At 42.9% G+C, this 27,324-nt stretch overlaps 1 protein-coding gene across 1 annotated transcript; it reads right to left on the minus strand.

The window, feature by feature from the left end:
* CDAN1 (codanin 1) lies at positions 1 to 27,311 on the minus strand (the record flags this gene model as incomplete). The annotated part of the gene is made up of 28 exons (XM_079536909.1): positions 1 to 126; positions 686 to 793; positions 1,526 to 1,728; positions 2,820 to 2,883; positions 3,272 to 3,379; positions 3,519 to 3,676; positions 4,671 to 4,749; positions 5,236 to 5,299; positions 5,747 to 5,896; positions 7,336 to 7,439; positions 8,123 to 8,256; positions 9,213 to 9,267; positions 10,360 to 10,449; positions 11,138 to 11,219; positions 11,792 to 11,958; positions 12,611 to 12,754; positions 13,559 to 13,673; positions 14,402 to 14,610; positions 15,593 to 15,668; positions 16,698 to 16,787; positions 17,393 to 17,502; positions 18,512 to 18,632; positions 19,016 to 19,094; positions 19,786 to 19,905; positions 20,335 to 20,528; positions 22,714 to 22,929; positions 24,169 to 24,869; positions 27,009 to 27,311. 28 exons carry the CDS (start codon positions 27,309 to 27,311, stop codon positions 1 to 3), a joined length of 4,170 nt encoding a protein of 1,389 aa, XP_079393035.1.
* Between the last annotated feature and the right edge of the window lie 13 nt (positions 27,312 to 27,324).

Raw genomic sequence — 27,324 nt, forward strand, 5'->3', positions numbered from 1 at the left:
CTAACTTTGTGCTGTCACGGTACCTAGAGATTGTCTGGTCAGGTCACAGGGGTTACTCCTGGGCTCTTCCATAAGATGTTCCGATAGAAATAAACTGGAAATGCTGCCCAGAGCTTTTAAGAAATCCTGCAACAGACAAATACAAACCTGAGAACCTTTATCAACAAGTATCAATCTCCAACGTGCAAGCATCACCACATGTGAAATAAGAGCAACTTTGCAGCACAGGTCTCAGGCCCTTCCCTGTATTTTGTGCCCCCTCTCTAGAATATTCTGGCTTCTCTCCCATTCTGGTTGTGGGAGGCAAAGAGGCCTGGAGGTGAGTGCTCAGCTAGGCCCCTTCCCAATAGGTCACTCTCAGCCAGGGCACTGCAAATGCATACAGGATGAAGTAAAATATGCTAACTGAGCTGGTCTCCAACTTGGGTTACAGTTTTCTCGGCAATGATTCCACTGCATGGGATATTCTGGATTCAGTCAGGTACAGATTTCAACCAAAGTTACAATATTAGTTACAGTAACAAGTTATTGTTAAACAATCCCTTTGCTGTATTAAGCAAGAAACGCAGACAGGACACTGTTAACGACTGCATCTACAGGAAACTGAACTACAAGGATTTACTATTCTGTAGCTTTACTTTTTGCTTCACTTGTTACTCACACACACACACACCTAATTACTTACTGAGGGCCAAGGGAACTCTTCAAGGCTACGCAAGCAACTCTCTATTTCACTGGTCCCCATTAGATCATATTCTACAAGACCATGAAGGATGAAATGGAACAAATCCCACTGCAGAGAAAAAAAGAAAAAAAAAAAAAAAAAAAAAAGAGATACAACATCTCAAAAATAAGTGCAATTTGTGTTTGTTCCCTTATCTCCATATAGTTCATGAGTTGCCTTCCTGGATCAGAACATGGATAAAATGAACAAAAGGATAAAACAAAGAGCAACATCCAAAACAAATAAGCAGAATTACTTTTGTTCATACACGGTATTCTACCATAACATTTTCAAAACTAAACATCTCTAGTTCTCAGTTCCAAAACATACTGAGTATTTAATTCCTGCATGTTCCAAACAGCTTGAAAAACATTCATATCCTTCCCAATTAAGCTGGTTTCAGCCTGCAACTAGGCAAGGCAATTTTCAGCTTTTGCTAGTTGAGGATCTTGTAAGGTAACACCACACGTATACAAAAAATGAAAGCTAAAAGAAGACACAGAGGTGACCAATTGCACAGTCACTGTGTTCAGTCCTAATAATCACTTAGATCCGAGTGGCCATTTCATCACTTGCTCCCAAATTAAGCTGTGCCTTCCCAACAGCCCCCAAGGCAAATACTGGAGACTGACCACTGTGCCTGTGCAGCCCTCTTTTTCTCTGTCCCTGTGAATGAAGCCTGATGCTACCAGTCTTGTTCCCACAAGCAATCAGTTCACTCTGCAAGTGAGATAACTTCCATGTGTATGTGTCAGACTAGAGCAGGTAACTGGCAACTCCTCAGAGACGAATAAAGCCTACCTCTTGCTGCTTCACTTCTGCAAGATAGCCAATGTTCTTCCTGCTGAACATCAGCTGCACAGGAACAGGTGTCCCAAAGTCCTCCTTCCAGACAGAAAGCAGCAGTTTCAGAAGGTCATATGTGGGATTATTCTTCACTTGGAGCCTCTCGGAGCTCTCCTCTGGGGGCTTGATCCCAAGACTAAGAGGAACACAACCTGAAACTGTAAGAAACAGAAGGAAGATGAACTTCTGCACCTGTGTGTTTTTTCTACAGCCATCAGCTCAGTCCAACAGCAGATTTTGCGTAGCTGATAACTAAGCAATCACTAAAGTAAAAACACCTCTTGAGCGTAAACCACTGAACAAAAGGGGAGTCTGAAACATGCAAAAGTGTGCTCTGAAACTATACTAAGAGACATTATATGGGAATATATTTATATTTCTCTGAGATAAAGAAGTTAGTTGGCATATAGTCCCAAACTTTGAAAGGTGATTATTTCAGTTTCTGTTCAGTCAGCCTAACATTTAATACAATAGGAACTAGGTGCTATTCCAAAGAAAAGAGTAACAAAGGAAAACACCATTTAAATCTAGGAAAGATGAAACAGTTGTACATAGCTTTGACTATAGGCAGAGTTTACACAAGTGAAAGTAAAGTCCTACAGTATTTAACTGCAGCTAAACATACACAGAGGGAACAGTATCAAGTCTTCCTAGGTACAGTCTAATGGAAATGGTCAGATTTGCATTGTTATCCCCTCAAATGACATTTCAATATATTCAGACATGGACCAAGAAGTGAACTATGTAAAAAGTCCTAAAAAAGTTTCTAAAAATGGTGTGCTCAAGAAGAAAACATCTGCATACAGACAGCAAGCTCACACTAAGAAAAGTGATAGCTTAACTGATTAGAGCAACAGGGGGAAAAGTAATTTTAAAAAAGCCATGAAAATACAATTGAAGGAAATAAGGTTTTCACTTCTAGGTGGGAAAAAACCACAACAACATTTTTAGGAGAAGAAAAACACAGCACATTTAAATAAAGATCTCAATAAAGGAAAACCAATGAAGATGTGAATAAGAGCCCCAGATATGAAGGACAGTTAGTAACCTCCACAGAAGGTTTAAGGAAATAAAAACCATCCAGATTTGACCAAAAAAAAAAAAAAAAAAAAAAAAAAAAAAAAAAAAAAAAAAAGCCAACAGACTCAATGGCACCAAGAGAACCAAAAGATCAGCAGCTCTAAATAACAAAATCTCTGAAGCCAAGAATTCAAGAGAAGACTTAAACAGCTCTTCATGACTGACTTACCCAGCAAAGAAGCCAACTCAACCGTGCACTTTGCCAGCTGCTGTTCTGATGTGGGACACATAAACTGAAAAACAGAGAAAGAGTTGCATCTTTGTCCCCACACTGCGAACTGGACAAAACAGGACTTCACAAGGGATAAAAATATCGGGATAAAAGCATCAGAGAATAGGAGGCGGTTTACAGCAGGAAGCACAGAGCTGCAATCAGGAGACCAACAAAGACTGAAAGACAAGATCCCGACGGACAAAGAAGTCCACAAAGGCAAGTTGTAACTAACGAACACATCTGGAGACTAACAAATGCAATGCAGCTGTTTCAACTTTGCAAACTTGAATTGAGTTTGATGTTCTCTGCCTGAACTCAACTGTGAGACAAGGCAAACAGGCACGAAGGTGGCTCAAAGTAGTCCAATGTTTTCACTGTTACCACTTTTGCTGCTTTTTAACTTTTACCTTTCTGCACCGAAGCGTCTGACTCAGTCGACCCAGCAAGCACTCCAGCCAGCCAACATCAATCACTTCCCCTTCATCCCGTGGGCCCACAGCAATGCAGAGCACATCCTTGATGAAAAAGACAACAGTGATTGAGCTGCTAATATTCTGCACTTTCCATGAACAGATCATTGGCCCTACGTAGAGGAGTGCTTTTCAAACAGGTGAAAAGTAGAAAGGGAGTAAGGGAAAGACAGGAAGCATGTACCTTAATCTCATTGATTATTTGAGAGGGAAATGGCGCACGGTGCAGACAGCCCGGGGAGCAGTCCCTTCTCAACTCCACAGGATCCTCATTGGGCAAGGGAAGTCCTGGGACTTTCAGCATTCTGTTGAATGTTGCCTTCACTTCTCTTTTAATCAGTGCTACAAAGGAGAAAAATAAATAAATAAATAAAAATAACCCATCTACTTCCACTTTTCTTTCCAGGGAGGCAGACAACCTGTTTCCAAATGCTACCCATATCTGCCTCTCATTCTGAGAGCTGCTGTGAGTGAGGAAAGGACTTCACACTTTCATACCCGCCTGACTCTGAGCTCCCACTATATTAATGGCCAGAGGCACAAGTAAGGAGCTGCCCATTACTACCAGATACCACTGGGAACCCATTTCATTTTCCATCGAAAGTGCTTCAGTAGCTGTAATGAACAAAGCAGCTGAGCCAGGAGGCTCATTCATTACCAAAGAAGAAAGCTGAATCAGCATGACAGTTCAACCACAGTGCCCACAAAAGATTTATGTTTTGTACCAAAATAAATTTTGACCAGCATCCAAAACACTAATCTCCTGCTGCTGCAAATGGTGCTGGATAGTCTTCCCCAAATTCTTGGCAGCATCTCCTGAAACAGTAGATTTTGAGAGACTCTGAAGAGCTGCCAGAGCACTATTACAGATTAAAAGGATTGCAGTTGCCTTCAGCCTCCTGAAAACATACACAGTTGAAGATGTGTTTGTTGTACAGAAATTTTCAGAAGTTCTCTACACATACGGACCATAAGGTGGCTTGACAGTTGTCTGTATCCTACATTTGAAATGCTATGACAAACTCAGCCAGAGTATTTTCAGAAACATTCATTCTTACCATCCTAACAGCCTCCATAACTAAAAATCACTCACAAGGGCCAAGACTGAAACGTCTCTGAAGAAGATTCGTGGAGCTAGAAATCACTCCCTTTATTACTAAAGAAGGAGGGACAGAGCAACTGCATGCTTCCCAGTAAAGGAAAAGGGAACACACTTCCTGCCTGCCTCCGCTCTTACACCTAAGTACTTCACATAGCACCAGATTAAACTTCAACCCCTTGATCTCAGAAAAAGAGTTTAATATACAGGCTAGAAGTTCACAGTGAGGAAGCTCACCTGCAATGTTAGCAGAAAGCCAGCCACAGGCCTTCTCAGTAGCCAGCTCCACTGCAATGTCTTCTGCACTGCTCAAAACCTTCGCAGGGAGGAGGTGATAGGAGGCTTACTACCACAACGCTAACAGTCAGTGAAAAAAATCAGAAAAAAAAAAACTCCAGAGAGATACGGTTTAGTATGGACATGCAATATTTAAATAGAACATCACGATTTCTAGACAAACCATTAACTCTGAACAACAGAACAAACCCCACTGACTCCATACAAAAATTATCAATTATCTGCGAAGTTGATTTTAAAATCAGAAGCGCTATCCTTGCAAGATATATGTGATTTACCTACCACTCTAGTCACAGCAGTTAGCTATTGGCTAGAGCATCACTTTAGTGTGATATCCAGGCACAGCCTGACAGAGGTGACTCTCCTTAGCTATCAGGTTCTATATCAGCACATCAGTAAATTCCATTGTTCAAAGCTATTAAGGGGTAAGTGAGGCAGCAAGAGAAAAAAAGACAATACAGACTCAGAGACGAGGCCTATAAGAAGTCTTTGTGAAAATACGTACTGCTGCAGATGTTTCTTCGGGCAATAAGACCCTTACCGCCTCAGGACCTTTCTTTTTGCAAAATCTGCAAGAAAATAACATGTCTCTGTATTACAGAAAGTTCTTGGACAACAGGCAGATATTCATTACTGCAGGAATTTTCACATGCCCTCCTACAGTCAAAATTAGTTGGAAGACTACAGAGAAATAAGCCAAGGCAACAGGACCAGATAGGAAAGAATTACAAGCCCTCAAGCTGCAATACTCAGTTTTCCAAAGAAGGGCAATACAACAACTGCAGTAAATGCCAGTTTGGAGTTGGATGCAGAGGGACAAACAGAACCTTTACTCCTTCCTACAGATATGGCATTATCTGGCTGGAGGCACAGCAGACAGTCGCCCTAAGAAGAGCAGAGGTCAGGGTCTGTAATTACCAGAACCTGAGCAAGACAGGCCGAGCCAGATTAGACTTACAGATTCCACAATAAGAAGAGAAGGAAAGGCACGGATTTAAATAACTTCTCCTCCTTACTCTCTGCCTTTGATAAGTGCCTGGGCTCCTTCATCATACAGATGAGCGCACACCTCTTCAAGCAGCTTATCATGATTAGCATCCTCCTCCTTCACTTTATCCTGCAACATGACTTCAGCCCTTTGAACCAGCTCTGCTACCAATGTCGCCCTGTGAAAACACAACATAAAACAATTCAGACATACTGAAATCAATAAAAGGAACAATGCACGCTAACTGTAATCAGCTGGTTCCCTCATTCCAGGATACCTCTCTCTCTCAGGCAGAAATGCAACTAGCTACTCTAATAAAACAGTATTAATCACACAATTTCTTTGTTGTTGTTGTTGTTGTTGCTGTTTTTAATACCAAAAAGGTAAGGAAAAAAAGTAGAGATATCAGAATAGTATAACACTCCAGAGTCAAAAGTTTGAGTTTTAACAGAAATAAATGGTTACACGGTAACTTTTCTGGCACCAATACTTCTATAATCTCAATGAGTTGTGGTCAGAAATGCAGAGATGTCACCAGCAGCACAGTACAACCACTGCTCCTCAAAGACTGATACTCCTTAATGTCTTTAAGTTGGACAACTGGACAGAGTAAATCTTCAGCAAATTTATGAAGAGCATATGAAGAGCCAGGGCTATCTCTCAGAAGGACCCCAACAAGGTGAAGAAATGGTTTGATAGTGGGGTAGTGATTCTGTACTGGGTATAAAGGCCAAGATCTCCCAGCCAGGACAACTCTCCAGAAAAGGATCCAGCATTCCCAGCAGACAGGCTGTACCAAAGAAGAGTGGCTTCTCACTAGCCTCAGGTTACCAAGAGCGCAGTCAAGCAAGTCAAGAGGAAGCTACAGTTCCCCTCACCACTGTAATGCTGCACTTGAGACCACTAACACAGCTAGGATGCTAGAGCACATGACCTACAAGGAGAGACTGGGGGAGCCTGGCTCATTTAGCTTAGAGCAGGTGAAGTGGGATGAAAGGGTCATAGAGAAAACAGAATAAGACTTACAGGAAACATACAGCAAAAGTATTAAAGACAAGATACACAAGCTGCAACAAAGGAAATTCTGATAGAATATAAGGAAAGATTTTTCACAAATACTGGTAAAATTATGCATTGAAACAAGATGCTAAGAATGCTGAATCTCCACCCTGGAGGCTTTCACACGTCAATTGGACAAGATGCCAAGCAACCTGACCTAACTATAAAAGTGGCCCTGCTTTGAGTGTGAATTTGGGCAAGATGATGCCCAACTTCCAGTTCCTTTCAACCTACATTTTTCTATAATTAGCAAGAATGCTATGAAACAGATATTAAATCTCAAAATGCTCCTTTGTGTTCACATTCCAAGTGCTCCACAGTCATGCAGTCCTCCTCTTTATATCCCATCACAAATCCCCCCCACGAAGGAAATCTGATGTCACTGGACATAATGTCATAACCCAATACAGCCTTGGTGTTCAGCTGTACAGCATGCTCTGAGGGAAGCTTTCTTTCCCCCATTCCTCCTCCTCTGCACACACAACTTTCAAGATCATCTCTTTGCCTCGTTAGTACTATGTTATTTCTTATATCGCAGAACAGATCACCAGCACTTACTTGATGTGCTTAACGCAGTTTGATCCCACTCTCTCTGCCACAAACTCAACTGTTCTCCGCAGAGAGGGAGGCTGGTTGTGGAAGAAGGCCTGTTCCAGCTCTACCTGTTCAAAACAAAAGCACTACAATTGATTAGAGCACTCCACCCACCCACCCACATCCTCCTCTCCTCATCACAGGAGCAGACAGAACTGCCATACGTAACTGTGTTACAAGGCACATAATTTGCCTACACTTGAGTATTCTGCTCCAGCAATATTTGGTGCCTCTGTAAACTACCCATTCCTCATTTCCTCCTAACCACTTAACTCAAAGTTCATGATCAGTGTTTATGAAGCTACAAAAGCAAATGATCAGTAAAGAGAAAAATGGGAAAGCTCTGAGGGCAGCTGCTAATGTTAAGTCACCATATAGGGCTTGTTTTTGGAAACAAAGAATCCTCTCCTAAATGCCTGGTAATTAATTCTGCATACTCCTACACTCTACAAAAAGCATGGCTACAACCTAACCAAAAGCAGTTGGTGAGAGATGTGCCAACATTTTATGCTAAAGAAGAGAGAGTTATTCTAAGAATACTTATTAAACTTCTCTAGATTTCAACATCCATGTGGTTTCCCAGCCACGTGATTTAACCAGAATAACGAAAACTAAAGACTGACAGTCAAACAACATCCCTTGCTGTCTAGGTCCATACTTTTCTTTCCCTAACACTGGGATACTACTGTGTATCCTACTGCCATGCAGGGAATTCCTCCTACTCTGCTTTCACTTGTGAATTCCAGATTACCTGCAGTTTCCGTTGTGTAATGGAAGTCTTTGGTGCCAAGGACTCTGCAGCTGTTGGAGTGATTTTCCTTATAAAGCCACCATTTTTTACTCCACTACCAGCCACAAAAGAGGCAAGTAGTTTCCGCAGCTCTCCTGTACAGAGAGACATGCAAAACCAGTCATTATCCCATAAGCAAGGGAACAAACCAAAAACTCAGGGAGAAATTCACACTGTCAGTCCTGTTTCCAGAGCAAATTCTTTCAGCTTCGGTGAAAGCTGAAGTTTCAGAAGAGAAGTTTCAGAAACAGAGAAGCATTCCACCTGTCTAACTAGCAGGGCAGAGTAAAGCAGGCTCCAAAGCTAAACCAGGATCCCAGAAAATTCCCTGGCATGTACAGACTTGTTCAGAAAGATCAGAAGCCATTTCTATGAAACCTTTTTTAGCACAGTAAACAGAAATCATAACAAAATCTACAAGGACAACAAGACAAGAAAGATTACAAAAGAAATACAACAGAGTCAGAAGGAAACCACAGGGGAAAAGCTCAAAGAGCTCTTCAACCTCTAGCTTTTATGATGCAGGATACCAGGGTTATCACAGTTTTCCTAGCAGCTAAGTCCCAAGAAGCAGAGAACCATCCCACCATCTAGCATTCTGTTCTCTACACATAAAGACGCCATCAATTATTCCAAGAAAAAGATGTCTGAGACAACAACCTGATAAAGCAGCAGAGCTCAACAGGATTCTTCCCCTCTGCCTAATAACAGAAACACCCAAAGTTCAAGATACTTCTCACAGTACAAACACCTATACCTAGGATGCAAAAGTTGTATACTTAGTCATTATCGTGTTTCTTTTCAGTTTGTAAAGGACGAGCTCTCCTTTTCCTCTGCATTCAAGCTCTGTACAACTGCCCTAACTGTGTAGCCTCCCTCCCCTAGAGTTATCAAATAACTATCCTCAGTTGCAGGTGTTTCCAGATTTTTAATCAAGGTTCACTTACACACAGCTGAGACCCAAAGCTGTGAGGAGGGGTAAAGAAAGACAATCCAAGGACTCACAGGACTAAGGAATGCTTTAAAGGACAAAAAAAAATAAAATACTCACCAAGGTAGGGGCAGCAGGTATAAAGTAACTGCTGATCCACCAAGGGGACAGAGTCCTAGTGAGAGAACAAAAGAAAAGCTGAAGGAATACAGCAAGAAAGAAATCTTATACACGTGGTCACATGCAGGTTTCAAAACTGCTATTCTGTGAAAACAACAGAAAAGGCTAGATTCCAAATTCACAGTAAAATTACGTACTTTGCAGTCCAAGTGTATCTCAATCTTTTCTTCTGATCACTGTCAAAGCCCAGCTAAATTTTGATAGTTAGAAAACCAGGACTGTTGCCACAGCTGCTATTTGTAAAACAGGAGCCTAACCATAGAGCAGAATAAACGAGGAACACCTGCTGCACAGTAAGCCTCCACAGGTGTCTTCAGCCAGACTTGCTAGAACACCACACTATGGAGTAACACCACCTCAGTATGACACAGTACAGGCAGAGGCACTGGAGGAAAAGCTTTTTCTGATCCCATGGGCATAGGCAGCCATGTCGTGTACTCATTTGCAAAATATTCAGTTACCTCTGCATCTCATCTCTGCCACTAAAGAGATGATGCAAAACAGAGGTTTCTAATTTGGACAAGACTTACATATGTCTTCAAAAACATACTGCTGATTTTTCACAGAATACCATTTATTCTCCTGCATGTCTGGGAGTTACCTGAACACATACTTCTCTGCTTGCTCAAATTATTTTTAGTTTACTCACTCTTTATCATACAGCTGGTCAACATGTGACACCAAAAATAGTAATCTTGCTTTGACAGACCTATTGTATTATTTTTGTTGAGTTCACAATTACTATTAGTTACTTGAAGGAAGAACTGCAATTTAATCAGCTCACCTTGTATTGAGATAATCAGAGAACACTATACGATCCTCCCACATAACTTGGCATCCATTCTATGAGCCACAGCTGAGGTGCCCTTTGCCTGACAAAACCGAGTTCTGAACACATACAGTTGGCAATCCAGAATGCAATGCAAACTAGTGACTTGGACAAACCAGAGAATGACACTGGCCTAGATAGTCTCACTCAATGCAGCTGCACTGATGCCAGGTTCCTGACAAAATCTGAAATTCCTGAGGCCACAGTAGGTCCACCCTCATCCAAGGATTCAGAGGGCCTGCTACTGCACTAACTCACCAAAGCCTGAGCAGATGTCACAATATCCATCACCAATCCCTCCTGCCTGACATCTGTGGCAAAAAACAATTCTTCAGGGACCGATGGAACCTGAAACAGAAACCCCAGTCGGAACAGCCCAAATAGCAGTCAACTTACACCATTTCTGAAAAGAAACTGTGAAACTGTGAACTGAAAGAACACAGTAGTTTTTTAACCATTAAAAAAAAAAAACAAAAAACCAACAAACAAACATAACAAGGATCCTCTCTGCCATAAGGAGACTTCGCTGTAAAATTGAAGATTTAATTTAATCACTAATATGCATGCCACCTTCCTTAACCTCCCCTATGGTATCTTTAACCTTTTCTGCAAATTCCTGCTAACAAATCACCTTACTTCCACCTGAAGACACAAAAGAATTTTAAAAGTTTATCACACGCCATCTTTTGATCCAACAAAAAAATCCCCATTCATTCGAGGACACCAGTTAGCACCCCACCTTTGTGCCCCAAGTTCTAACATGAATTTGCCAATATTCTTACAAGGATGTGGATTTAAGGACCAAGTGTGCTCAGCAGCAATTAGAATTCATACTGGGAAAAAAAGTTACTTCACACAGTTTGACTATAGGACAACAGCTCTCTATTAGAACACAGAGGATTGTTTGAACCCCAAAAGTAGCACAAGAAGAACCTAGTAATTTCAAGTGTTTTAATTCATTTCAGTATTGAGTATTTATTGGGTCCTGTGGTCTGCCTTTTCTCTGGGGAAAATCTGTGTGCACACAATAGACTACCTGAAAAAGCCAACCCAGAACTGCAAGGATCAGCAGTTTGTTCAGGAAACTCATCTCTTTGTCTTCAGAAAGGACCATTAGCCTGCCATGCATAAAAAGCAACAAAAGGCAGTGTTAGATTTCATTACTGCAATTCACTTTCAGGAAAAACATTCCAAACTACTCAGTTTCTAATCATATTATTTGTGATCATGTACACATTCCCTACTTGTTTGCCTACAAAATGGAGGGCAAATTCTACTCTTTTGCGCATACACATTTGAATAATGTGCCGAATAGTGTTAAGCAACTCTCTAGAACGTGCTTGAAATTTTCCTCATGTATATCACAAAGAAAACTCAAGCATTAATTAGGCTCTGCTCACCCTGCAGGTCTGAGGTTTAAATTCAAGGTTTAAAACTTGCAGCTGCAGATGTGGAATGGGTGAGTGAGAAGAAAAGAATCTTGTTTACTCAATGAACATGAACTTATTGCATCTCTCTCTCTTTGTTTAAAATACCCTCCCTCTGTAGTGCTATCTAAGATATGAATGCTCATGATTTGCACACAAAAAAATACCTTTACAAGAAATTCAAACTAGCACCAGCATGTATTCTCAAACAAAACCATGCACAAAAGAGCTTTTTGAACTGATATATTTTCCCAGGCTCTCACCTGTATACCTGCAGCAAAAGACAAAATACCTTCCTATAGTAATCAAGGAAAGGAGCAATATGATCCACAAGAGAAAGAAACTCCACAATCCAAGGAATAGTGAGGACAGAACGCTGATTCCGAATGGATCGTCTCAGAAGCTTCAATATGTCCAGCACAGGCAAAGTCTTAATGAACAAAAAAAGTTAAAGCAACAGCTTGAAGTTATCTTTTAATAATTAAAGAAAAATATTTTTCTGTATCATTACTATTCTTTCTAAGATTTCTTCTGTACAAACAGAAGGTGACTTTTTTGGCTAATGACAACATTTATCTGCACACCAGGAGGAGCAAAAACTATGCTATGAGGGACAGCAACCACAGGTCCCGCTGGGACTTTCAAATACAAGGCTGTAACACTAAAAGCACAACAGGGTACAGGTGGAGTCAAGGTTTAACAGGGGTTAAACCTTCTTGCATTCTTTACATCACACTGCTAGGAAGCGAGTGAAAAACTACCAAATCATTCCTGGTAGCTGGATTTTACACTATAAAGGCAGACTCTATAAAGGTAGACTCATCAGTCTAGCAGCCCCTGATTAGGAAAAATAACAGCACCTCATACCTCAGCATCAATGCATTGCTCCCTTTTTCTGTTACATAATTTTTTCTTCTGTTTCCAGCTTCAGAATGTGTGATGGGGCACAGAATAGCGTAACACCTTCCCAGGAATCACTCCCTTGCTTTGAACTGGCGTAACTATTCGTAATATCCTTACTAGATTAGGAAGCCTGCCTATCAAGCAATAGGCCACATTAGATTGAAGCTCTTGTTTCTTACTTGGTTCCTCAATGCTACTGCAGTGTCTTGCAGGTCTCTAGTTGGTTGTTCCACAGTGCGATATGGCAAGAATACAAGAAAGCCCAGGAACTTGGCAAGGAGTCTCAAGCTTAACAGTACCACAGTGAAACGCTTCTTTTCATCCTGCAATGAATAAAAGCAAACTGGGGAATGTCACCCTGAGCTGGCAAAGCAACTACCCCCACTAAACCTCTATTCCATTCATGTAAAAAGGGCCACATAGCTTCATCAATGCTTTCCATAAATGTTTCCAAAATGCATATTTGTCACACATATTTTAAATCGGTTCTGCCTCTACTGCGTCACTTACCATGAGAAGATACTGAGAGCTTTCTAGAACAAGAAGCTGCTCAGTCATATATTCATGTTAACAACTTTGGAGACAATGAGAACTGACCCTTTGCTGCCTCCTTTACACCACAACTCCTCTGCAAGTTTTCATCTATCTTTGGCTGCTACTTTGCTAACAGTCTAAAAGCTATGGTACTTGTGATAGGTATAGGTGAGTAACGGGACACCTGAATAGCCTTGACCACAAATTCACTGCGTTTTTCTGCATGGAATAGCAATAATAAAGGAGCTATGGGAACTGAATGCAACAACTAAACTCAGTTGTTTCAATGATGAAACAGATCTAACACAAGGTGCTAACAATATAAAAAGAGGCCCCTCCACAGGAGATCACTTTTCAAACTAGCACATCTCACCTCTTAAGACAGTTCTATAAGACATTCTGAAACACGAGTAAATAGGCAGGAATTGGACACTGTACAAATTACAGAGTTATGACAAAACAGAAGAAAGAAACCCTTGTCCCATAAATTCACTCGTAGAAACTTAAAACAACTTGCAACCAAAACATTTCTTTCAGTACAGGTTCAGTTCAGGGAAACTCCAGCCAGATGTATGTGCAAAATACAGCCTTACCTGTTCATCCATATCTGTTTCCCCGTCACTGTGCTCATGCTCCACCAGAGTAAGGCCATCTAACTCAAGTATCTTCAGGCACAGGCTATCGACCAGGTGCTGATTGAACTGGTAACTTCAGCAAAAGATGATGATGAGTCAGATTGGGCTGCAAATAGCAGTACAACCTCAACTAACACACCACAAAATTTAAAACTGATCTCTCAATTATATCAAGCATTAAATGACAAACAAAGCAATTGACAGAAAACGAACCAAATGATAAAACTAGTGCTGGCTGACTCCCTTTTCCACTCTTAAGCTCTTTGAAGCAGACACTGTTTAGTATGCACCAGCAAAAGGATGATAATATGGACCTGTCTAAGCAGGAAGAAGAAAATGAACTTACATTCAAATCTGTCAGATATGGCAACTCATCTATGCTCTGGACTGGGAAAAACTCATTCAAGAAAACCAAGAAACTGGCTTCCATCCCTTATCTCCTTTGCTCCTTACACTGCTGCAAGACATGTTTGGACAGGCTGGTGCCCTTGTTGTACATGCCTGCACTTCTCGGCACTGGGAAATGCAGGTAGCTTGTGACAAGATGTTCTGGTTCAGTGATTACACCATCCAGCCTAATGTAGTGCAGAAATGCACTCCATGCCCCCCAAAAAAACCTGTCTGTTAATGTGCTCACTGGCCAAGGACATTAAGTGAGGTGATACGCAGCCTTAGAATATTGCTGATATGCTCTACCTAGGTTACACTGTGCCCCAAGGCCTCTGAACACCCCTGCTGCAACAGCAACACAGTTTTCCCCACACACCCCATGCTTCGCTGTGGAAATAGTAACCAGCTGACCTTCCTGCGCTGAGGATGAAGTCCCTGAAGAACTGCTGGCACCCTGGGAATGAAGGGGGTGGGCAAGGTCCCCTGATGCTCTGAGGAACAACAAATCTTTCCTGCAACCTCTTCAGACGGCTCAGATTATCGGGACCCAGCATATTAAGGACATCCTGGTCTGGAGTATCTCCCCAGCTCACACCACCACCAATAGGATCTTTACACATCTTTAAGTGAGAGGAAAAAAAAAAAGAAAGTAGAAAACTCATAATCAAACATCGTTTCATTCTGTCTCTTCCCCTATGCACTCTTCCTTCTTCATGAGATTTTGTCTTAGAAGGAATTCAAGCATGGTCTTTTCAGCCAGCACACACAGAAAAATCTCTTTACCTCATGTAAGACACACTACCCACCCTGGCCATAAATAGCCTAGAGATTCTGAGAGATGGAAAACACACAACTAACTCAGACACATCTAGCAGCCAACATTTGCATGTGGAGAAACCTCCATCACTTGCACAGTCTTTACCTGACAGAACACTGACGCAAATTCAGATTGGACACGAGGAATTCAATAGCTCACATCTTTCATGTAATGTGAGTGGGGTTTTTTTGTGCCTATTCTGGTCACCCAAAAGGATATTATTACCTATCAATAAGCCCGCCACTTATAGAGGGAATACAGCAAGAATTTATACTCCAATCAGGAGCATCCTTTCTTTTTTCATTCCTTCAGCTACTGGTCAAAAATTCCTGCAAATACAACAGCAAATAGAGCCTGTTTGGCTGTTACACAGAAGAACATGAGACTCTCTAAAGTTAGCATAATAACGTTGCTAAGGAATGGAACTGGGAACATCTTCATTTCATACACATCAAAACGTATTGTTATCATTTCTAAAAATTAATTCTCCTAAAACTAGAATGTCAAGGGTAAATAACCACGAAGAATAAGTTCTTACAACTCACGACATGCTCACTGTGCCTTACAACTGGATAAGGATCAGTAACTCATCACTGATCTATATTTCCAGAAAATGCAGGAAATTCTCTTCCTGAAGAGTGGGCTGCCCCAAAAAAGAAGTTTCAAAAGGAAAGTCTCAAATTTGCACAACAGCTCATTTCTCAGGCTGAGGAAGGACCAAATCACATTTGACACATATCTTCATGAGGAAAAAAAAAAAAAAAAAGAAGAACTGAGGAACGTACCTGGGTGAGCTGCTTCTGAAAGAGCCTGGCAAAATGGCTGTGGTTGCAGGTTGCAGACAGGTGAGCCATCATGGCCCTGTGAAGGAAAACCTCACAAAATGCTGACTAGATCTTTGTGGTACAAAAATAGTATTTTAACTTCAAATTACACCAAAATCACAAACTAACAGCTTTTAAGAAAGTGATCTTCAGTTTTCATAGGCCATGGAAAAAAAAAGGAGCCTCTTTGCAACCAGGTTGCAAGCCCCATTTGCTGATCACGGAAACAAAAATTCTCCCTGGATTCTTCCTTAGTGTCTACAGAGCAAACACAGCTTTAGAGACAAAAAGACTCTCTTCTTTTCCTGCAATAGTATCTTTATTTAGGAAGAAGAAGTATACATTCATCTTCCATTTCCTCCTGTGCAGAGAGCTGAGAGCTCACAAAGATGCAAGTAAGACAACAGCAGTAGTTCTGATGCCCAAAGAGGATGAACATTCCTCATTTAAACCTCAGCCTTGCTTTGGTCCACGTAACTTCAGTAGGCTGGTGGTTAAGATTAACACAGAAACCCACAAGGCAACTGCTTTCAAAAACACAATGGTTTCTTTATATATACATTGTATTTTGATACTGATTACACAGTAAATAAATAAAACCATTTGCTTTCCACATGAAGAAAGTCTTGTTTTCAGAGCCAAGACACCAGAACCTGCTGAAATACTTACAAGAGATAAAAGTTTCTGTACATATAACACATACATGCTTAAACAAGTGGGGAACTGGAAACATGAACTATGCAGAAAAATGCACCCAAACCACAATGTACTGGTTGTGAGAGTAACTCTTTCCGTGACTGGGAACAGGGTAAGAGTTACAACAAGACTCATCATCTTAGGCCACCACCACTTATACCTTGTTTCTTTAAGAGGATAGTTGAAAACTTTACATAGAATATAGAAGCAACTTTGCACAGATGCTACCTGCCAAGAAGCACAGCCCTTTACAGTCAGACCATTAGGAAGAACATAGAAATTAGGATGCTGAGTCTGGTATGTTGCACCAGGAATTTAGCTACGCAAAAGCTAAATTTCAGTTCTAGATGGGGTTACAGAAGACTCCTACCTGATCTTGCTGCCCAGAACTCTTTCAAAGTCCCAACCAGGTTTTTCATGGTTATCCTCCCACTCACGCAGCAGTTCATAAAAGATATCCCTGTGAACCAATATATTTAAGGAATTTCTACTCTTCTACATTTGAAGTAGCAACAACTAAGCATTTAATTGCTTCTAAACTACTCAGTGAGACTCTACCTTAGATTTAAGTAATTCAAGCATCTACATGTTCTGATACTTCTGCCCAAGCTCAGACAGAACGATCAAAGCACCCATTTATCAGACATACTGAAGACTGAGAAGAGGGAAAAAATAAGCCACACAAAATAATACCTATGAGGAGAAAAAAAGGACCAAGACAACTTGCCATTCTCCCCTCACTCTGTTGCTGCAAGCATGGAGGGAGGTGGGAGGAAGAATACAAAGCATACCAGATATATATTCAGAAGCAATCTACATATACGGTAGCACAATGTACTGGCATTTACCAGAAGCCTCAAAAACTCCTGAAGAATTAGGCTATTCTTCACTAAAGACATGAAACATTTAGCTCTTACAGTCAAGATGGACAAAGACTTTTCTTTTCTTAATTAGAGTGAAAATCTACGGTATGTAGCATAAATGGGATATTCTTGACTTCTTTTGTTCACAACTATGGGCAGATAATATCTTGTGAGCCATATAGTAACAGTAAAAGAATCTTACCTTTGTTTCTTAAATATGTGAAATGCTCTGTCACTGGGAAAGTTAGAACGATTGTCAGTTTCTGGCTGGAAAGAAACAGATTGCACAGAGCATGGCAGCAGCAGAGACACCTGTTGAAAACATAAAAGCAACAATTAGGCAAGCGCAAGTGTAATTTATCCAACAATCTGACACCCAGAATAAGCAGTGGAGAGAGGTGATGATGAAAACAAGAATCACTAATTGAGTTGTTCAGACTCTAGTCATTTCCCAGTTGCTACCTGCTGGTAAACCCCAACGGCTGCAAAATCTACATTACTCCACAGGCAGAATCACTCATTATGAATGCAAGCTTCTTATCTCTATAGCAAAGCAACTTCTTTTTCTTACTGCAATCAACAGACTGCAATTAGTATTCATACAGTGTGGAAAGAATGATCTGCAAACAGCCAAAGCATATCTTCAACACAAGGCTTCTGAGAGTGGAGGAGGACAGAAGCCTCTGTACAATTTCTGTATTCTGTCTCCTACTTTAAAAGTATATGCCTTCTAATAACAGAAAACCTTATCTATAACTTTAGCTAAATTGATCAGTTCTTGATGTGCTCTAGTCACTGTACCTTCTTTAGCAAATGCAATGGGATGCATGAAACTAAATAGAAAATAGAATCCTAGCATCAAGCTTCAATTCCCTGACTCAGATGATCCGATCAGGAAACTCATTTTTTCCAGACTGCAAGCTTTGTTTGCTTCAAAGAAGCCTGTAGCTATGAAAGAAATTCACTTCTTCCCAACTACATTATGATATTGCAACTAGCTGGCTATTTTTCTGGGATTAATGTTGATTAGATACAAATCTCAAAAGCAAAACTTGGCTCTGTTTAACCACAAGCTAAGGTCCACAACATCAGGACAGCCAGCAGCGATTCACAACTAACAGTGATGAGATTATATAGTTCACTCACTCAATGAGGAAAAAAAAAACCATACAAAAACCAACTTTCAGACACTTCCCAAAGACGACATGACAAAGAGACCCACTGTAGAAGGAACGAGAGTTAGCATTAAGGCCAATATAAATAAAACTTCATCACCGCAGAGGTGTAAGAGAGCATTCAGTTGAGGTCCGCCAATATTTACCTTGGCAGTGCTGCTTTCATACGCCTGTTTGAGCCTCTCATGCAGGGTGGGAGAAAAAGCTGCAATCCGTTCATTTTCTGCCAAGAACTTCAGTGTCCCCTTTTCTAAATGGGAAATAATTCTGCCAAGACAACATCCATAAAACCCACAGACATACAGACACAAACGACAACGTGATCAGACCCAAAGAAATGTTTACATCATGGTTAAGAAGCCACCAAATAAAGAGTTCTAAGTCCCAGTCACCCTGGATCAAATCTCACTGACATCTGCAGAGACATTTTTTCTTATTGCACTCATCTCATGACTTCCCATCTCTTGCACACAGAGGCCAGCGCAAGGAAAATTCACAGCCATCCAAATTTAAGCCAAATTTAAGGGTGTTTTGAGGGAAAGTTAATCTCCAAACCTGGAATTAGTAAAGCTCTAAGATCCAAGCACACTTGCTTTATCTCAAACACAAGCAGAGGAAATAAAAAACCCAAACAAACCATCTCAACTCACTCATATTGGTAATCCAAGACCTGAACAGCGAAGTACACGCAATTGTGCACACTTCGGAAGTGCTGCCTCCCTGATGCATCTAATGGGAAATAAAAGAAACATGTGACAACAATACCTATCACAATTTATAAGCTAAGCAATCAATAATATGCTCTGGAGGAAAGAAGGAACTGCCATATCCAAAAACACAAATGATCTTCCAGATTGGTACTGAATTTCCAGAAGTTCCTATTCCCTGGCACCTGATAAATCCCCATCTTTCTGATACTAACGGCAACTAAACTGTTTGATGCTCTATAGGAAAGAAAATATTCCTTCTCAGCTTTTTGGCTAACAATAAGCAGAGCCAAACAACAAGCAGACCAACTGCAAGCGCTGATCAGCTGATGATGATCACGTTGTGTTCCTAAGCTCAGCCCTAAGAAACACTGAGAAGGAAAACAAAGGTTAAATAAATAAAGTTTTCTGAAGTTTTCATCTTAAAGCCACTCTCTGCTTTTCATACCTACATCAAACTACTGACTGTATCAAGAGTAAGTATGGATTTGCCAAAATTCATCTATATTAACAGCCCCTACATGCCCACATTTGTGACCCATGTTGAAGTAATACCTCCCATACACACATGATTTTTGTCAGTATTGCAGATGAGTTCCACTGTGTTTTTTATGGCATTGGATACTAACTATTCAGGTTACAGGCAACTTACCTACATCACTTTATCATCATTCGCAGGAAGGACATTCTTTCCACTCAATTCTACTGCTTACCTTTACTTCCTTCATTGACTTCAAGGTCACTCTCTTCTTCCTCTGAAGCAGAAGTTCCTTTAGATGTTAGCAGTTGCAGAACAAAAAAAACCTCCAGGAAAATATTTGGTACCAGGTTTTCTGGAAGAGAAGACATGTGATACTAGAGATGAATATTGTGTTTTAACCTGTTTTAATGAATGAAGGTAAAAAGACAGACAACTGCTCTAAGGCAAAGTCTGTAAGGAACTTCCTCCCCACACACAGCCACAGCATATATCAACAAGGAAAGATGTGTGAGGGAAGGGTCTGGTTGCTCAAATTTACCTTATCAGACAGGACACGCAACTGCAGCCTCCTACAGGTCAGAGTACCACATCATTTTACTTCCCAAAATTTTCATGTAAAATCTATTTATTTTAATAACTGAGTTGGTATAGCTTATTCTTTTAGGAGTTATTTATACACAGCAACCCCGCCAGAATTTCTACTTGCTATCTGCCTTCCCCTCACAGTGCACATATGAGCTCAAGGCTCACAGAAGGGTCAGTCTCGCATCTCAGTCTTCACCTGCTATACACGATGAGTAGAGCTGTGCCAGACACTCCAACTGTTTCTTGCAGGAAACCTTTGCAGGATCTGCGCAGGTCACCAGATGGCTTTCAGCAGGAAGGCTAGCACTGCGAGTGTAAGTGAGCTTAGTAGGAGTCCCAGGATCAGGAGATATCCCTGCAGGAGAAGATGTCTGGTGCAGCAACTTGCATCTGAAATTCAAGAGCAGCAACATACTATGTGGCTTAAATGACACACAGCAACCATGTGACCAGAAGAGAGACCTTTCCCTTCCAGCACAGCATGAAGGAAGTCCTGCAGTAACTAACCACATCATTTATACTGTCTAATCCAGCTTTTAGCATGGCAGTGCTAAAGAAACATTCAAATTCCTACTCTAATGATGCAGCCTGTCACTTTGGATGCTTACGTTGTCTCTTTTCATCTAAATTGGTATTTGTTAAAAATATTGAACCTGTCCTCAAAAAAATAATTCTCCGTGTAATTTCTGACAGCTAGACACTGCAAAGTCTGTGAAAATAAGGTTCATCTCCAGACTCCCAGCTATATTTACAAGTAAATAATGCCCTGAGAAGAATCAATATGAGTACGTGCAAAGGCAATGCAACAACTGATGAAATCCTGTATCGACAAGTTGAGCAACAGAAGAGACAAACTGCTTACTTAAATTGTTGGATTCTGAATCAATAACAATTACTCAGTTAAATACAAAGGTATTGCCTAAAAAAAGCCTGAGGTCACCCAAAATGCAGGAACATACATAAGACACATGAGAAGCAAGAGAAAAGCCATTAACAGCAATATAAAATGACCATTTAACATCCCAACGAAACATCCACACCGTGAACATTACATCCACTTATGTCCAGATTGTCTCAAGAGTAAAATCTTTAAAAGTAACTTGAGAGGCTATGGGGAAGACACAAACATTTTTCATCACAGCCAAGAACTTTTTTGCTGGCCTAACCTCAAACTGCAGTAATGAAAAACAAATCAGTCTCAAAATGGAAGCAGAAAGGTTATTTACTAACATCCATCTTGCAATGAACATAAGCACTTGATGAATTAGAACTGAAGAAGACTACTTCATGCTAAGCACTTCTTAAAACTACCACAGTAAGCCTCCAAAAACACAGTTACACACAGCTTCATTTCTACCTCAGTGTTGTCATCTACCTCAGCATGAATTTCTCCCCTTGAGCCATTGCTCAAAAAAGAAACCCAGTTGGCTGGAGACTGTCTTAGCTTTACTGCTCACTTCCCACCACTACTGAGAACACAGCAGCAGCTCCTAGCCCCAAGCACTAACCATTCTGTTGAAAGCACGATGGGTTAGATGAGATCACCTCATGGGTCCAATCCAGCCCACGTACTGCTATTTCACCTACTTTAGTTTATACAGATTAGTGGAACACTGCAGGTGGAATTCAGACTGGAATACATGCTCCACTGAAGAGCACAAAGGTAGGTCTGAATCCTGACCAGTTCTGGTACAGGCCCTGTACAAAAGGGAATTTGTGAGAACCTAGTGAGTCTGTTCCAGCCTATTCTGGTCCCACTGAAGTGAACTGCAAGTCTGCCAAGGAAAGAATTCCACTCGTGTCCCAAGGAGTTTCCCCAAAAACAAAAGCTACAAAGAACACTAGCAGTTGTGTCAGCAATTACATATTACCATGCTTTGCTTTTTTCCCAGAGCACCAACCACCACAGACTAACAGTGATATCATTTTACAGATGGAGAAAAGTCACTTAGTATCCAAGCAGCAGACAAAACTAGAAGCTGGAATTCACCTCATCTCCCAGCACACACAATTTTAGTCAGATATTTGTGGTAGCAACTTTAAAACTTCTTAAAATTGAATTTCCTGCTAGCTGTATCCCGTTTCTCTGACCACAAGCCTGTGTTAGTTTGCCTAAATTCCATTAACATTTTCCCCACATCTGCACTGTTAACTCATTTTTTTTTCAAACTCGACAATACCTTCTGTGACGGATGACGTCTTCAGATACACCTGATTACATGCACTCAAACCAACTCATTTCACCTCTACAATCTACGAAAAGCTGGACAGGAGACAACCACACATGCAAACCCATGAAAAGGCAACGGTAAGAAAGCAGTAAAGATTCCTGAAGATAAAAATGAAGGTTGCCATTCCAGAGTTAGTACACCTTTAAAATGACAAGCATGAGCTAAGTGCATTAACATACTGGTCTGACAGCAGTCACGCTTGGTTTTAGACAAATTAAAGTTTAAGGTTATCAGCATCTGTTTTAGATACTTTTCTGGTCATTTCCACTCTCCTATCAATACCATCTTCAGTCAAGAGAACTAAGAATCAATACAAGCCCTTCAACACCCTGTTCAAACTGTACCGTTCTTTCTTCAGCATCTCCCTTTCCTCTTGAAGGCTGCTACAAGTCGGGCTTCCCTCTTGTACAGTGGTAAAGGCCTCAGAGCTTGATCCCGCTGAAAATCGAGCAGCTGGAGACTGGCTGACAGGCGTTGAAGTGAAGCACATCTTTGGCTTTGAAAGAGGGCGTTCAGCACTCACAGGAGTTGGGTTGATTCGCCTTGATGGCTTGCTTTTGCTGAAGGAGTGAGAAGGGATTTCATTGACATCACCAAAACAACAGAAGAAATTAAATCTCAAGACTGATACACATTAAACTCTTCCAAAAGAACATAATGCTAAAATGAAACAGATATCAAGCCAGCACTGTGAACTCCTAAACTTTATCTGTAGATACTGTCAGTACTCAAGGAGCTATGGATGGCAAAAAACAGCCTGCTGCCCCTTGCTGCCAACACATGTAATTATTAACAGTGCACAGAACAGTGACAAAGACTGCCAAGCAGCTCCTCCAAACAACTTTGGTTTAGAAGGACATCAGATGAATTATTTTCACATGAAACCGATTCACCAGCAGTTTCTAACACAACCAGAAATAAACAAGCTACCACTATATCCCAGTAATGTGTTATCCTTGAAGTTCAGGGGAACCCATTCTTCCCGCTTACGCTACCTAGACTGGACCTTCAGGAAGAGGCTCTATAAGAGGCACTCCCCGGCAAACACAGAGATTATCAATTTCGTGCTGGAAATTTAATTGTCCAACTAGAAAGTGATCCCTTCAGAGGCCAGTGTCTGGCTTACAGAGTAAATAGCCTGACATGAAAGCATTATACTTGCTAATAAAAGTTTTGAAGAGTGAAAAAAATCAAAGAGAGTAGTGAGGCAATCACAAGACGAACAGCTGCCCCAAAGCAAAACTAGTCTCAGCAGGGAGAGAAGGGCCTGCTGAAGACCAAAGTGAGTATGAGAATTAGCCATCTATCTGTCCATAACCACATGACATAAATGAAGCTGCACACTGATGTTCATTACCAGAATTCAGAAAACATCAACCCAAAAGCTTTTTTCCTTGCATCAGTAAAGCTGAAGAGCCTTCCAGGGCTGCACTTGATCAGCAATTGCTATTGTGTTAAACAAGAAACACGTCAGCATTATCTAAGCTCTTCTTGTTAGAACACAGAAGGACAAAGATGCGTTCAGCTTTACGGCAGCTGGCCTGTGCACCAGCAAGCTGCAGGCACAACACAAGTGAGAGGCTGAAGGGGCACCGAGGTGAGCAAACAGAGCCAGAAGCTGACTGCCTGTGACAGCAATATTCCCCTCTTCAGCAGCAGTTGCAAGGTTGTTCTGGCCAAGGAGAACAAGAAGTCAGCAGCAGTGTATTGTTTGTGACAGCATTCAGAGGTGCACAACAGAACGGAACAGCAACCTGCAGGACAATCCAAATGAGACAGCGAGGCGGACACACTCTTACTTTGTCCAGCCAGAGGCGGTACCCATGGGTGGGAACTCCTCTAGGTTGTTAAGATTCAGCTGGCTGGGAGGGGTTCTAGCAGCAACAAGAGGCACTTCGCTCCGCTTCCTTCTCCCTCCACTCCACGATGCACTTTCATTCTTTCCATCCTCCTCTTCGGCCAAGGAACGCCCCAGGTCCCGAGCAACCTGCCGTCCAGAGGCACTGATAGAGCTGCTGCCCTTCCTCCTGCCCCGCCTTGCTGGCAAGGCCTCTGGTGCAGCAGCAAGGAAGCTCCCCAGGTTGGCCTTCTGAGCCGAACGCTTCTCGCTGTGGGTGAGCACAGGGCTGTACCCAAAGCTCGGGCTGCTACTGGACACCACGCTGGGGAAGTCACTGCAAGGGCTTGACAGGTTCGACCCAGAATAGGAAGAGGAACCACTGGATGCAGCAGCGGGGGAAAAGCTGGTGTCTGTGGTGCAGGAGGTCACCGAAGTCCTTTGGGAAAAGAGCTGCACTCGGCTGCTAGACGCATGGCCTGCTCTCCTTTCTGGTCCTGTCCTTTGGCTCCTGTGGGCCTTGGAATTGGGAGTTTTAGCAGGAGTGGAGGGTCCATTAGTCAGTATCTGGCTGGTCTGCTCCCTTAAAAAATTCAGCAGAAAAGGCACAAAGTCCTTCTGAAGCAAACTGAACGATACCAGCTTGTCATGGATGTGATTCTCCTACAAAAGAGGACAAAGCATTAATATAAAGTTGCTTTCTCATTCTTTCTTTTCACTTGTCTAGACTCATTTAGTACTGCAATACACAATAAAAAACAACATGATATGCCAAAGTAGGCCAATACAGTTCAAATGGCCTTAGCACAAGCCTGAAAGTCAGCCTCCACACAGTCATTTTGGCAGAGGATTCCTAATGGAGTCACTCACTTTGGCCTCCAGTTGGGAACTAGCAGAGCTGTCCCTGGAAACAGCAGTGACACTTACTGGAGCTGTGGCCAGCAAGAGCCTGGAGCAACTGGCACCTCTGCATCCAATGTTTCAAAGTAGGGCATGGATATTCAAGCAGCTAATTCTGACATGAAAAACAAAAGTTACAACTTCTCTGTTCCCTACTTATGCCACCTATATCCACAGAGGGGTGCTGTGAGAACAAGTGTTTAAGTACTTGGAGTCCTGTGGTGCCAAATATCAGATGATTTCAATTACGTATTTCCTCTTGCTTGGGAACCCCTAGAGAGCTAACAGATACTGCACAACTTCAACATGCATGATATTTTAAGTAACAAACCTTTCAAAAACACACACACACAAAAACTAATTAAAAAAAAAACACTCATAGAATCAACATGTTATAAAACTAAACAGGTGGTGATCTTCCCATGGTAACTCCAGACAAAAAGACTTCATATCCCATGCATGGCTCAAAGCCTTGTACGCTAGGAAAAGTGCCTTTTGTTTCTAACAACACGCACATTCCTGTTTCCTCTCTATGGTACTCTGTGCCATCTCAACAACAGTAGAAACTCACAGGCAGCAACTTCCTCCTTAGTAACATGAAAATAATTGCATGCACATTTTGTTTCATTTTGATTCCCATCTCCACTTTAAGAAAGAAGAGCAAGCACTGTTCTGGAAGTACTTTTTACAAAAGAAGGCAGTGAGAGCAAGGCCATGATCTCACTCCTGCCATCCTTGACACCAGTGCTGAAACTCTTCCTCGAAAGCATGACAGCACAGCAGCTCCCTAATGAAGCCTGAGGCTGGCACAGCCTTGGTACAGGGTAGACTCAGCATGCTGATGCCCTGGGCAGACCAAGGCCAGCACACAAAATCCACCAGGTGCCAGCAGTGCAGAATTGCCCCACAAAAGCCAGGGCAAGATGTATTCTACCATTCCTTGGTTGCCCATCTATGTTTAGAGTTGAGACAGCTTGCGGTCTGCACACATGGCCAGTCAGCTCCTCAAACCTTTCTGAGCACAGCATGCCTTTATTCCTCTCTCACTGTGTGAGTTAACAGAGGATCATAGCTCTGCTGTAGGATGAGGGCATGCTGCCAGCTCCCAGCCTCCCACTGGCCTTCTCACCCCACACACCACCCACAGCCCCCGGCAAGGCAAACCCCCCGCTAGCCAGCCCACAGCCTCCAGTTCTGAGCAGTCAGCACCTCAAATTGCACGGCACCCGCAGGCCCACATCTGCAGCCCACAGGTTAAGGAGGGAGAAGTTTGGGGTGACAGCAGTAAGCTCTGATCTTAATTAAAGGCATTCTAAGGAGCTCGGGCTGAAAATGCTTCACGTACAGACCTTGTTCTCCACGATGTAACTTCAGTATAAGCGCTCCTGGTCAACGTGTGGTTACAAAGGCTTCTACAACCACGGCAACACCAATGCTCGGCCCACAGCGCGTTACAAAGCTCCGCGTGCTCGGATGCAGCGGATCCCCACGCTCACACCAGCAACAGGTCGCGAGACACCACAGCGTGCGCACGGGGCCACGAGCAGCTCCCGACGCGTAGCTGGTCGCGGCACCGGCGCCGCTCCCACCGGCGAAGCGGCGGGAAGCGCAGCCCCCCGCGTCACCGCGCCTCCCCAGCCGGCACGCGGCGACGGGGCACCGCGCTCCGGGCCACGTTCGCCGCCATTCCACCTCCGCCTCGCCCCGGGGCCCGGCGAGCGGTAGCGGTCCCGCGGCCCCCGTCCCGCCTTCCTGCCGCGCGCTCGGCGGAGCTCGGCCCCCTGGCGTCCGCCCCCGGGCCTCAGGCGGGCCTCCCCCGTGCGCAAAGTTTCCCGCTCGGCCCGCGGCGGGACGCGATACCCCCCGGGCCGCAAAGTGCGGGGCGGTGCCGCCGCGCGTTACCTCAGCCGGGCGCTGTCCCGGCGCGCGCCGCAGCCACCGCACCACGGCGCCGACCGCCACCTCCTCGCTCAGCAGCAGCTCCAAAACCGCCGCCATTCCCGGGCGCCGCAGCAGCCGCCGCCGAGCAGGCGCACAACCCGCGGCGGGGCCGGGCGGGGCGGGCTGGCGGCGGGGAATCCCGGCGGGGGGGAGGCGGGCGGGGGCGGAGCGGGCGCGGGCCGGGCCCGGGGCCGGGCCCCCTCCCCATGTCAACACGCGGGGCACGGGGCGCCTGCGCCGGCCGCGCGCGTCCTTTCCTCTCATGCGCGGTGTTCCC

This window comes from Tetrao urogallus (assembly GCF_951394365.1).
Source record: "Tetrao urogallus genome assembly, chromosome: 6".
Classification (NCBI taxonomy): Eukaryota; Metazoa; Chordata; class Aves; order Galliformes; family Phasianidae; genus Tetrao; species Tetrao urogallus.